Source organism: Cryptotermes secundus, unplaced genomic scaffold (genome assembly GCF_002891405.2).
Source record: "Cryptotermes secundus unplaced genomic scaffold, Csec_1.0 scaffold537, whole genome shotgun sequence".
In the NCBI taxonomy this organism is placed as follows: Eukaryota; Metazoa; Arthropoda; class Insecta; order Blattodea; family Kalotermitidae; genus Cryptotermes; species Cryptotermes secundus.
This window is the reverse complement of record NW_019740661.1, coordinates 2,580,866-2,593,968: the sequence shown is the minus strand read 5'-3', so window position 1 is coordinate 2,593,968 and position 13,103 is coordinate 2,580,866. Positions and strand designations below refer to the sequence as shown.

Below are 13,103 nucleotides of genomic sequence, written 5' to 3'. Positions count from 1 at the left end.
ATCAGTTCAAGGACGATGATATGGGTGAGACATACGAGTATAACTCGCATGGTTATATACATTTAAGCCGGCGATTCTTAATGGAAGAGACCAAGTTAGAAATTGAATTGTAGATGGAAAATTGATATTAAATATAATTCTATATATGCGGTTGGTGGAAGTATGGTCTGGATTTATCTGGCTCAGGATAGGACGAGTGACGGACTCTTGTGGGAATCGTAATGGCCCGTCTGGTTCCATAAAAGGTGGCGAATATAGTAACGGATTTGTTCAAAGCCTTTCTAGGCAACGGCTCGGTAAATATGGTCAACATGCGACAGTGGAAAATATGTCTCAGTGGACAAATGCTATTTCGCATTTCTAGGCAACAGCGCACCAATGAAGACGCTGGCTAGGGATCACGTGACCTGTCCTCTGTGTGATCTTCCTTATGCAACAATAGACATGTATTTTCTGTGCGTGGTCCGTGCAGAGGCAATATAACGAGGTTTACAGAATAACACCAGTTCGGTTCAGTTCTCGGTAGGAGAGAATCACGGGAAGTTCATAGTTGAAGAAGAGTTAGAAGTCGACCTGTGAAGCCTTAACGTGTGAATTGAAGACTTTGTGTGTTATAAGTACAGAAATCTTGAAAGTATTACAACTATTTGTAGCTACAACTAGTGAAGGTCAGTTAATCTAATTGGCAATCCAAACCTGCGTCTTAGTAACCCAAACACGGGACAATATCTTGGCCATCTGCGCTATTGCCAACTTCTCGGCAAGGAACCTGCTTCATGTTTTTTTTTTGTTAGAGAGACCCCACCGAATAGAACTACGACCCGCCGCAATATTCAGGTATTAAAAATACGTTCCTTTATTAATGTTTCATTTATCATACATACCAAAAACTGATGCCGGAAGCAGCGTCATCAGCAGCGACTTGAAGCACAGAACAAATGATGCTCGAGATGGTTCAAGTTCGTATAGCAACAGGCGTGACCAGAGTGGTTTGAACGGCTGTTGTACTGCGATGTGGAAAGCAAATGGAAAAACTACCACATTATCACTTTTCCTGGACAGTCTCTTTCGAAAAACAGAAGATCACATTAAGTGGAGGAACTGTTTTGGAAGAGACTGTGGACCTGTCATCTGACAGTTACTGATCAATCAATCAATCAGGCCTGATGCATTAAATCACAAATAAGTAAAAATCATTTTCTTTCATGAATTACTTTCCATCCACCCGTTTCCATAATGGTGGAGCTGGGCCTGTAATCACCTTGCATTGCTAGTTCCGTTCCCTGCGGGCCCATAAACCTCAGCATGAGGTGTTCTTGGTTATTCAGGAGGGCGCCTGAAGCAGTATCCTTGTTTACGTGACGATATGCGCTGTAGTGCAATAAATCCTGGAGAATGTTTCTTCTGGGAATCTTAATATTATTTGTGTTGTTTGCTTTACAAATGGTACCTTACGATATCTCTGGCTCCTAGCAGAGTACAAACAATTCGTCATAAAATCTTAATCTTATATCTTCCATGTCATTGACAAGTAGTGCATCTTTACCGCTAAATAAAACTTACAGTTTAATGCGCTGATCTATTATTTTATTTGCTTCCCACCGCACTTGCTGCTTTTGTTTTCCAGACATCACCAGTACGTTATGAATGGAAGATCGGGTTTCTGACAGCGGTGGTTCTGGCATATAACGCCTTGTATTACCGAAATTAACCGACGTTTCAGAGGAACATATCGCTTCCATATTCAGGGTCGAAGAATAAACCGAGAAAGAAACCAGTGTGAAAGCTGTTCGCCACTTACTTCCTCACTGGTTTCTTGCTCGGCTTATTCTTCGACCTGAAGATTGAGGTGATGTGTTCCTCCGAAACGTCGGTTGACTTTCGGTAGACTGAACTGCGTTATGTCCTAGAAGATAGTACTCTTTATGGATGGAGCTTGACGCTGGTCCCTTGTCATGAAGTATTCGATATGTAGGTCTTTATAAATACCAGTATTTTCACGTTTATTTTAATTGACCAATGTTTCTCACATTTGCATTAAAATGTCGCGCTTATATTATTTTGTATATTATATCTGTACTCTTTATCTTCTCCATGTCATCCAGACCCGCTCTGGGGCCCACCCAACCTCCTATCCAATGGGTACCGGGGACCCTTTCCCTTGGGGTAAAGCGGCCGGGGCGTGAAGGTGACCATTCACCTTCAGCTAGTGCCGAGGTCAAGAGAATGTGGATCTATACGCCCACTCCACCATACGCCTTCATGGTGTAGTGCTTAATTAGTTAAGCAGAGGAACAACTTTACCTTATGTCCTACCTACAGTGTTGGCCTTGTGATGCCGATTTGTGTCAAGAAATATTATTGGGTATTCCTCTGACGGCAGAGCTGTGTGATGGTGGCTTCTTTTGTTCTCTTGCAGTCAGTCTGCCGGCGGTAATGGAATGTCTGCAAAGAAAGTGAACAAACTGTTCAAAATTCAACTTTTAATAAAAGTCTGAACCATTTCTTGGCGGTCACGAATTTACGGAAGATGTCGTTCGTAGTCGATGCGATTGAACACGAATTGTTTTATACGCCCTATAATTCAGACTTTGAAGTGTTCCGCTATATATCCATGAGTTTAGTCCGCAAACGAACTATACCGACCGAGCGACCGCCGCTTGTCGGCGAAGTTACATTCCGCTGTATATGCAGAACGAAAATTAATATCATGTCTTAATTTTTGTTAACGTATCCAGAATCTTTTGAGAAACTCCTTAACATTGACAAACGTCTGGACACGAACTGAGGATATTCGGACGACATTAAAAATCTTGAAGAAAGCAGTCTTGTGGGATTTGGCAGACTGCTCAGTCTGCTTTTACCGGTTCTCACGGTCTCTTCGCTTGCAGATTTCTTATATTTTTTCTTCTACCCTGAAGATGGAGGCGATACGTTCCTCCGAAACGTCGGTTAACACCACATATACACGGTGCCAAATCCCAGAAGACTGCTTTCTTCATAGTCACCGCCGTGAAAGCCTCAAATCTTACATTAAAAATCTTACTCTGCTCCTCATTATGTTGTAACAAATGAGATTTCATCATGAAATAGACGTCATGTTGTCCTGTGCGAATTCCCTTACGTATGTACAGAATTTATTAGTGCTGTTAGATTTCCCCGAATGAAAATGAAACAAGGGTCAGAATTTGTAATTTGTCGAGTGCAAATTGAGTTCTTAGCCTTTTTTTTTTTTTTGCTTAATTTTCGTTGATGTTCATTTATTATGTAGAAACAACGATTCCAGATATAAATATACTGTTTTACAACTAATAGCCCGTCATATTGTCAGGAATTATATTTCCTTTTATTTTAAGCATTCGGCGTGCGATTATAAACAAATCGAAAGTCGTAGATCTCGAAATCTACGTTTCAAATTCTGTACAAAGTCTATGCACAATAGAAATCTGCTTTTGTAAAGCCAATGACTTGATAGAACGAGAAGTTATATTTATTTAAATATTCATAATATAAAAAGAATTGCATCTTAAGTCCACGATGAAAATTGTATAGAAATTTGTGCACGAAGAGCGTCCTTTCTTTTTTATAAAATTGATAGATTCATTTGACTTTCATTTGAAGCAGGGTTTGCATTTGACAATCGACAGCTCTTAGTGTGAATATCCAAATTTCATTGAAGTCCGTTCGGTGGAGATGAAATGTGCGGACATGACGACACGGTCTCCCCATTATGTGTGCGTGTTGTGAACACAGGTAATTGGACATAATGGTCTAAAAATAAATTATGGAACAGTGAGAAGCCATAGATAGACCGAGAACTACGGTGAAGTTACTCATATACCGAGTACTGTATACGGTGAGCTTAATTTATTAATTTACGTTAGATCAGCTATTTTAGTTATACAATATATGTTTTGACACCTTAGGAGAATTTGACGATCTCTGGAGTAATTGCTATATACCTGTTTAAGAAGATGTCCTTGCATGATTAATTCGATTACTTTCTTTTGTGTGACTTCGATATAAAATATATTTAACTAATTTGATCGATCCAAAATCTATATGAACGGATAAAGTTCAGTTCCAAAGTATTAAACCAATGTCCCACAGTTCATACGAGAACCGAAGAATTTGTCACTCTGTCTCTTTACTACGTTCCCACTGCTTCATAATCATATCCTGTTCTTATTCGATGGTACATGACATTTGCAGTTGATACAGCGTCGTAAAGAACAGAATAAATTCTAAAATATAATAAAATATAAGGCAAAATAAGGACAGAAGAATGACTCAAACAAAATATCACCTATATCTGATTTAAAATTTTGTTTCTTATTATTTAATTTCTTTATCTTCCGAAGCGAAAACACTTGAGCTATGTATGTACATAGAAGAGCTGTTGTGGAAACAGCCCGTAGTCTGAAGTTACCGTTAATAATTAAGCTTAGTAAACCACGTGGTTACAGTTTAACTTTCCCATATAACATTTATTTATGTAATTGTTATCTCTAATAAGACAGAACCTGTAGGAGAAAGAATTTCGCATGGGCCTTATTTTCTCAGCGTTTTCTGCCCAGAAACGAAATAGAAGGCTGGACGAGCAGTTTCTCCAGGTTTCATGCTTCTCTTTCCAGTATTTTTCTCTGTGGGTGTTCAGGAAATACGAGGCCGTGCTTACTTACTTAGTTACTTACGGAGCTGAGCTCTTCCTGAGGAGCCACCAATTCTGCAGGTACTCAAGAATTTCCCAGCATTTTATGGAACCCGAAAGTTCATTACCGTGTTCACAAGAGCCCTCCAGCGGTCCCTATCCTGATCCCATTTTATCTCTGTAAGATCCATTTTAATATTGTACACCCACCTACGCCTTGGTCTTCCCAGTGGTTTCTTTCCTTCTGACGTTCCAACCAATATCCTATATGCATTCCTCTTCTCCCCCATTCATTCTACATGCCATGCCCACCTCATTCTAATTATACTTTGAGAAAGTACGAAGCCGTGAAGCGCTTTACAACTGGCGTAGGATTCAAGCGCCAGAGCCTGTAAGTAATGGCTTGTTGCATCAAGAGACTGAGTTGTGTTATTCCACCTGAGCTTCTTTATCCGAAGACGGACACCGCTTGAAACAATTCTTGTCTTATAAAAGCGTAAGCATCCAAAATCTGACACTTGGTTCCCTAGTGTTACATTTCTACAAACACAGTGGAAATACGTCACTCTTAACAAAAACGTACTTGAGCTGCGAACGTCGCAAGAGGAAACGTACAGACGCAGCATCTAAGATGCACTGANTATATATACGGGTATCACCCTTTTCGAGTCTCGGTTGGGTTATCGGTAATTCTGGCTGAAGTTTTTCGTGGTTTCCTTCAGTGTCTCTGAACAAATACCGGATTAGTACCTTGAAGTGACCCCCCCCCTCCATCTTTTCCTTCCAAACTCTTACTGTACATCATTGATTGATCATCTCCGACAGTGTAACTACCGAAGTTGAAACAGCATCATTAAACAATTTATGAATCAGTGTATCGTATTGATAGTTGTATATACATTCTTCGTAGTAAATTCATGTTACGTCTATTTCAGGCTCCCACTTATAAACGGGAGTGCCCATGAAGGTGACATGATGGCCAGGATGTGTCCGGAGATGCCTAGTACACTTGCCGTCGATATCATGTACACTGCATTGCCAGAACCAAGCCCCGAGGGACGCCGCTTCCATCGTATCGTCGGCGTCAGGATCGGGTGAGTAATTTTCTTATGTTAAAATTGCCGACATAAATTATCCACAAGCAGTGTTCAGTTAGAAAAGACTACCATAACTGTGTTCTCTGTTTGAAACTGGCAGACGCCATGCTACTGAACATGTATTGAAGACTAGTATATAAACTGCGTGTTAGAAGTTGACAGTAACCAACATGTGGTTGTCAAATACAGGGGATTCGCATGCAGTTTCAAATTGTGTACCTTCAAATTCAGTTTATAATCCGACGTAATGCTGATCCCGACAACCTTCTTAGGTGCCCCCAGTGTGAGATGGCGCCCCACATCAACAAATCTGCAACTGTTTGACAGTAACATTGATCTGGTCTTAAGCCTGAGACTGGCCGACTGACTGTCGGTCGTAACATAACTTTGACTTTGATTTTGATTTTGACTTTAACTATAACTTTAAGTTTGACTCCCATGTGGAGGCCGGGTCGAATATCTCCGCCGTAGCCCTGCGAGTCCTAGGAGGCGACGAAAAGGGAGTCTCGAATGAGACAGCAAAATATGGTCTCGAGTCCCATGGGACTCGGACCCGAGAATGACTGCGCTGTCGAGGGCCAGCAGCAATTCTAAACGACACACCCGTCCTTTCGTCAGAGAGAGCGCCCTACATCAACTAACCCGCAGCTATCTGATACTAATAAAGATCTGGTCGTAAGCCCCAGATGGGTGAGTTATTCTAAGGTAGGCCGCACACCGGCATGCGTCAAGACATGTAACAGTCAAGACACGATGTCTGCGACACGACCCAATGAAAGGAGCACAGTTGAAAAGAATGAGATTATGAAAACAGCCGCACACCCGTCTGAATCATGATGCTGACGTCAGCTTCATGCTGCAGACACGTGCAGCAAGACTCGGCATGTTCGTTTTCTGTGCGTTAGTGTGCGGCCGCCCTAAGACAGACTGGCAGACTGATAATTGGTCGTAACATAAGACTCGGACCCAAACAAGGAAGTATTCGTCGTGTTACCAAGCAAGCAGACTTTGAAGACTTTTGTGTGTGTTATAGTTACAGAAATCGTGAAAGTGGCATAATTATTTGAAGTTACGACTTGTGAATGTCAAGTAAATCGATTCACCAATCCAAACCCCGTCTACGAGTCACTAATACACGTGACAATATGTTTACACATGCGTACGAGACTTTAAAATTCGGACGAAAGTTTACAATTTTGATTTAATAACAATAATAATAAAGTAAAGTAAAGGTATCCCTGTAACAGGCCGTGGAGGTCCATAGGGTTGTGAGATGTTGAGGTTTCCACATTGTCTAGACAATCGGCTCATAGATGGCGGTAAGATTGTCAGCCTTACGCGCCGGCAGTCCTTTACTCCCAAGAACATTCCAAGTATATTCCTGGTACTCATTTCTGTTAGAGGCTAAGTCGACCCCAGGACCTTAGTGCGGCTGGAAGGATTAGGTCGATTGAAAAGTCCAATGACCTCATCGGTTCTTGAAACCGCCACCTTCCGGCTTGTAGCATAATGCCTGAACCAACTACGCTACCGCGTGCCCCAATAATAACAATAACTCAGTCCTCTATTTATTTATGTGCTGAACGCGACAGCCAGCGGCTAATTACCAAGTCAGCACGAATACAGATAAAGCAAAAAGACAAACACAGGGATAAAACACAAAAAACGTATAACATGATTAACTGGGTTTCTTATATTTAAAAATGAATTTATAAAAGTATATTTGAAGAGTCACAAATTGTATTAATAGGAGAAAAACGTTTAGCGGAGGGGCAGTGTTTGTAGGAGCAATTGAACATGGTAAAGTTGCGTATGTTCCGGGTAGGAACACGAATGCCAACTGTTTCGAGGACAGAGGGGCAGTATTAATGCCATTTTAAAAACTTATTAGAAATAAAGTATAATAATAATAATATTAATTGCCTGGCTACGGTATCCGAGCGGTCTAAGGCATGTACTGTCTTCGCTCGCTCGGAAGCCTGGATCGTGGGTTCGAATCCCACTCAGGGCATGGATGTTTAGTTTGTGTGTGTGCGTTTTTCTGTGTATGTGTACAGGTAGAGGCCTTGCGACGAACTGATCACCCGCCCAAGGCGTCCTACCGAATGTGTAAGATCTAGAAAAACCGAAAGTGAACGGAGTTCATGGAGGTAGGCCTAGGCCCACTGGGGCTGTAGTGCCAAGGAAAAAAAAATAATAATTGCAGGCACGTTCGGTACTGTGCCAAGCACCCATTACATTTGCCGTACGTGTTTTCATAGAATTCTCGAGAATGATATAGAGGAGTTTGAGCAAATTCAGATGTTTGTTAAAATTGACCAGATGTAACAGGCAGTTTACATGAAGTGCTATATGCGCTTCTGCGCTTCTCAAGCACAATTCGCTAAACTGTTATTGGAACAAAAGCTGTAGAGAAAAATGAAACACAAGTTGTACGCCCAATACTATCTCCAGCAATGCTTGCGATTTTGTAGTTAACTGAGTAAAATGGACGCCATTCGTGTGGTGTGGTCTTCTGAACACATGCGAAGATTGCCGGAGAATCTGTAGTGGTTTCCGCAGAAACACGCGAAGATCAGAGAATTCTAATGATTTCGATAAGGGTCAGACGAAGGTAAGTTCAGACCGTTGAACTCAGACTTATTTTTTGCCCTTTCAACGCAGTGCTCTATAATAACGAATTTGAAACGTGTATTAAACAATTTACATATATATATAATTTTCTTTCAATGTACAACAGTGACCGCCTCTGTGGTCTATTGGTCAGAGTTCCTGGCTAGAGATCCAGAAGTCCCGAGATCGATTCCCGGTGCTACCAGATTTTCTGGGTCTGAAACGGGATCCACTCAGCTTCATAAGGGTAATTGAGGAGCTATTTCAAAGAAATAGTGGCTCCGGTCTAGAAACCCGAGGTTAACGGCGATGGGGATCCCTTGCCCTGACCACGCCACACCCTCTATCCGCAAAAGTTGGCACTAACTTGGCCGACAAACGACGGTCGCTCGGTCGGTATAGTTCGCTTGCGGACTACAGACCACAGAGTGTGTGAGTGTGTATGTGTGTAATAACAGTAAATACTGAAGCCTTAATACTTATTCTTTAATTCAGTGCAGGCTTTTAGGCAGCTTCTACAAGAACGCACAAAATGCGTCCGTTGTAACGAACGTCGTGACATCCGTTGTAGAACTAAACAAGAGACGCGAATCCAACGCTTTCTTCTGGCTCCATTGCAGACAGAAAACTACGGACCGCATTCTGCAACTGTGTGGTGTCCTCAGTAACGTCCTCAGCAAAGTACGTTCGTTACAAAGGACGCATTTTGTGCGCTCGTGTAGAAGCTGCCTAGACTTCTCACCGGTTACAATAAGTGTCAAGTGACAATGAATTTAATGTTTGTTCTTTATATGGGAGAAGTTCGTCATGGTCGTAACTGATCAGCATATCTGAAATATGGAATCAAAGAATTGAAGGATATAATTCTCTTTCTGAGATTTGGTACATTTCTTATTCTCACTCACTCACTCACTCACTCACTCACTCACTCACTCACTCCCTCGCTCACTCACTCACTCACTCACTCATGGAGCTGAGCCCTTCTTGAGAAGCTGCCAATTGTGCAGCTACTCAAGAACGTCCCAACATTTTATGGAACCCGAAGGTTCATTACCGTGTTCACAAGAGCCTTCCAGCGGACCCTATCCTGAGTCAGATCAATGCAATCCATACCATCCCATTCTATCTCTCTGAGATCCATCTTAATATTGTCCACCCACCTACGCCTTGGTCTTCCCAGTGGTCTCCTTCCTTCCGGATTTCCCACCAGTATCCTATATACATTTACCTCTCCCCATTCGTGCTACATGCCTTGCCCACCTCATCCTCCTTGACTTGACGATTCTAATTATACTTTGAGGAGCGTAGAAGTTATGAAGCTCCTCATTATGCAGTTTTTTCGCCTAGGTCGTTTAGCCACAGGATCCGTCCAGGCCCGCGGCTTTTTTAACATTTTCGTAACAAGCTTACTTTTTACGGTGAGGAGTTGTTAGCCACACGCCCAACCCCAAGCTGGAGGACCACTCCTTGTCGCCTGTCCGCGACTGCTTATTCGATATATTCGCAGCCTCCCTCCATCCGCAACCTGAAGACGCGCCATGCCATGGAGACAGGGAACCACCTATTCTTGCATGTAAGATAATTCGAAAGCATGCTGTTCCATCTGCAGAACAACCTTGTTAAACGTACAATGTAAGGTCTCTTTTCATAGTATTGTTGAAGACTGTCATTATCCTGCTCCCTAAAGAGCGTTCTTTTGATTTGTGTTAATTATAGCACGGCCATAACTCCCTCCAAAAGATTCTTAAAACAATTTCAATTTCCTTTTCTCTTCGTAACCTGTCCGTCGTGTGTGACAAATAGTCAAGATATTGTGTCTGTATTATGAATAGAACCTATCGTTTCTATTTTTGTGTTTTGGTGTACGTCCCTAAATTTCGTATGGGCTTTACTGTAATTGGGCGTACAGTGTGTACAAAAGCATTAAGGAGATAGATATTCTTCCTTCCAAAAAAGAAAAGTTGAGGTTTGAGACCCCTAGACATCTCAACCGTGAAATATTTTTTAAGCGCCCTGAAGGAAGAAGGAAGTGATATTTCTATCATGTAATCTCCCTGGGGGTCTGATCCCTCTCTTCCCCTCCTACCCTGCAGAAGGCAGACGCAGAATTATGACGTCTCTGCTGTATGTTCACATCAACGTATCTCCTCCATGAAGCAGCGAAGTCAAGAAGAAAACGGATCCATACGGCGACTTGGACCAGTGAAAGTAATCATTTTCCCTCTGTATACCACCAACTAGGGATGGAATACAAGTGCGCCATACACCTTAGAACACGCCATTTCATTTCACAGTCATGGATTTTATGAAATTATTGATCCACACTTTGCTTATGAAACTTGTATGAAGAGAAAAGAAAGTAAAGGTAAAATTGTTCCTGCTCCTGGGTACAAAGCCGTGAAATCATATGGAGTAATGAAGGTGTAGGACCGCAAATTCGTAATCCTCATACCGCGATTGGCAGGGTCTGCGTTACTCCCGAGGTAAGAGCTGCGGTACCGGTTAGATAGGAGGCTTGGAGACCCCCTGAGCTGCCCTGGACACATCGGCTCTTGTAAAGAGGGTAATAAACATGCACTAGTTTCGAAGTGGTCACTCTGTAATTATGAAGATTATTGTCTTCTGGAATGTGAGGCCGTGCAGTCTGGTGAATTGCTATTGATGCTTCTGAGGAACGTAATATGTGTGACAGTCATGAGTCATGACTTGACCACACGTAGGCTTACCACAGTAAACGTGTATGCTGTACAGTTGAGCACGCTTTGATTTTTGAGGATGCGTAGGAAGATATGAGGTGATGTGACATGACATGACATTAGATTAGATTTTATTAGATGACATGACATGAGGTGAGGTGAGGTAAGGTGAGGTGAAGTGAGATGAGGTGAGATGATGTAAAATTAGATGACATGACATGAGATTAGATGAAGTGAGGCGAGGTAAGGTGAGGTGAAGTGAGATGAGATGAGGTGAAGTGAGATGAGATGAGTTGATATTAGATTGGATTAAATTAGATGAGGTGAGGTGAAGTGAGGTGAGATGGGATGAGATAAGATAACATAGCTTTAACATTTTATATGAAACAAGCTAACACTCAAATCCCTGGAAACTTGCGAGGTGTGACAGGAAACGTGTCATGTTCATGACCACTTAACTTTTCTTACTCTAGTGAATACATAACTGCTTTCTACTGAAACTCGACTAAGCTCCTTGTTGATCTCTATTTATCACGTAATGGTTCCGCCTTGAGTTCAGCTCTTGAGGGTCTCTGCTTACTAAAAGATAGGATTTCCTATCCTCGTTAGTTCTCGTCAGTTCATCTGTAACCTTACGTTTAGGTCGTGCATATAAATCAGCCGGTTCCTAAAATCGATCAGACCGCGTATAGAAGATGTCTGCCCCTGTAAAATCCTGTACCGCGTCACCTAATGAGAATTTAACACGACTCTGGCCGCCTCGTCATGCCTTAATATCGCTAGTTTGTCTTACCCCATCCCTGCTCGTGTGTTTATGTCTTTATAACATGAAACTCTTCTCCCTTCTCGCTCCCTCCTATTTCTTATGCTTGGTGGCTACTATAGGCTGTAAGGTAAAAAGCGTGAGGCAATCTCCGTTCACCAGAGTCTTAGCCAGACAACAATGCACGGTTTCATGCATAATGGTATCTGTTTGGTACTTACAAGACTTGTCACCATTTTGCGTCATCACCGTAAGTAATACAAAAGACATCTAATGTCACATTATTTTGTTCTTATAATCTGAACTTAATGATAAGTCTGGATAAGAATAATTTATTTCGTCTAATACACCGATTTTCATGAGTCAGTTGAAATGCTAAAGTGCTCTGTTATTTTTTAAATTGTTAACGAAGCTCTTTGAAGATGAATCTACGAATAGAATACTGATCTGATAAACGTTGTTACAAACATTAAGTATTAGTTTGGCCGCGCTATAGCTCAAGCGGTTAGTCGCTGGCTTCCCACCGCGGCGGCCTGGGTTCAATCCCGGGTCTTGTCAAGTGGGATTTGTGGTGGACAAAGTGGCGCTGGGGTGGTTTTCTCCGAGTACTTCGGTTTCCCCTGCCAATCTTCATTCCATCATATTCTCCATCATCATAATCACCCGGGGCAAGCTACAATAGGCCAATCAGTGGCCTGATCCTTCCAGCCCCACTATGGTCCTGGGGTCGACTCAGCCTCTAACAGAAATGAGTACCAGAAGTGAGCAGTACGATTGACAACCTTACCGCTATCTATGAGCCGATTGTCTTAAAAATGTGGGAACCTCGACGTCTCACAATCCTATTGGCTTTTACGGTTTGTTACAGGGGTAACTTTTACTTAATTACTTCACTGCCGTTTACTTTAAGATAAGCCTCCCCTAAGAACAAGTAGCCGCTTCTTAACGAGAATACACATTGTATGAAATTAACATACAGCAGCAGCCGTGCCGTAGCTCAGGAGGTTAGTAGTCGGCTCATCACCGAAGAGAACTTTGTTCAGTTCCAGAGAAGTTCATGTGGGATTCGTACGAGTGATTTTGACAAAGGGCCATTGATGCATATTTTTCTCCCAGCACGTCCGTTGCCCCCTGCTAATCAGCACCCCACCAATGCTTCATATTCATATACGTGTCTTGCGGAACTGGTGTATTAGACCCATCTGAGGCCGCAGCACCAAATAACTCAGTGTCGCTTCTCTTCTGCAACTGAGAAACAAATTAGGAAATGTAAGATTTGAGGT

The 13,103-nt window shown here is 42.2% G+C and overlaps 1 protein-coding gene across 3 annotated transcripts in view; it reads left to right on the top strand.

Annotated features, from left to right (window-relative positions):
* LOC111872507 (tectonic-2-like) overlaps positions 1–13,103 on the top strand; it is a 600,257-nt gene that overhangs the window by 548,933 nt on the left and 38,221 nt on the right. For all 3 annotated transcript variants that reach the window (XM_033754739.1, XM_033754740.1, XM_023866497.2), the window contains one exon: positions 5,587–5,745. In XM_033754739.1, coding sequence (XP_033610630.1) covers positions 5,587–5,745 — 159 coding nt within the window. The remainder of the gene's footprint in view (positions 1–5,586; positions 5,746–13,103) is intronic.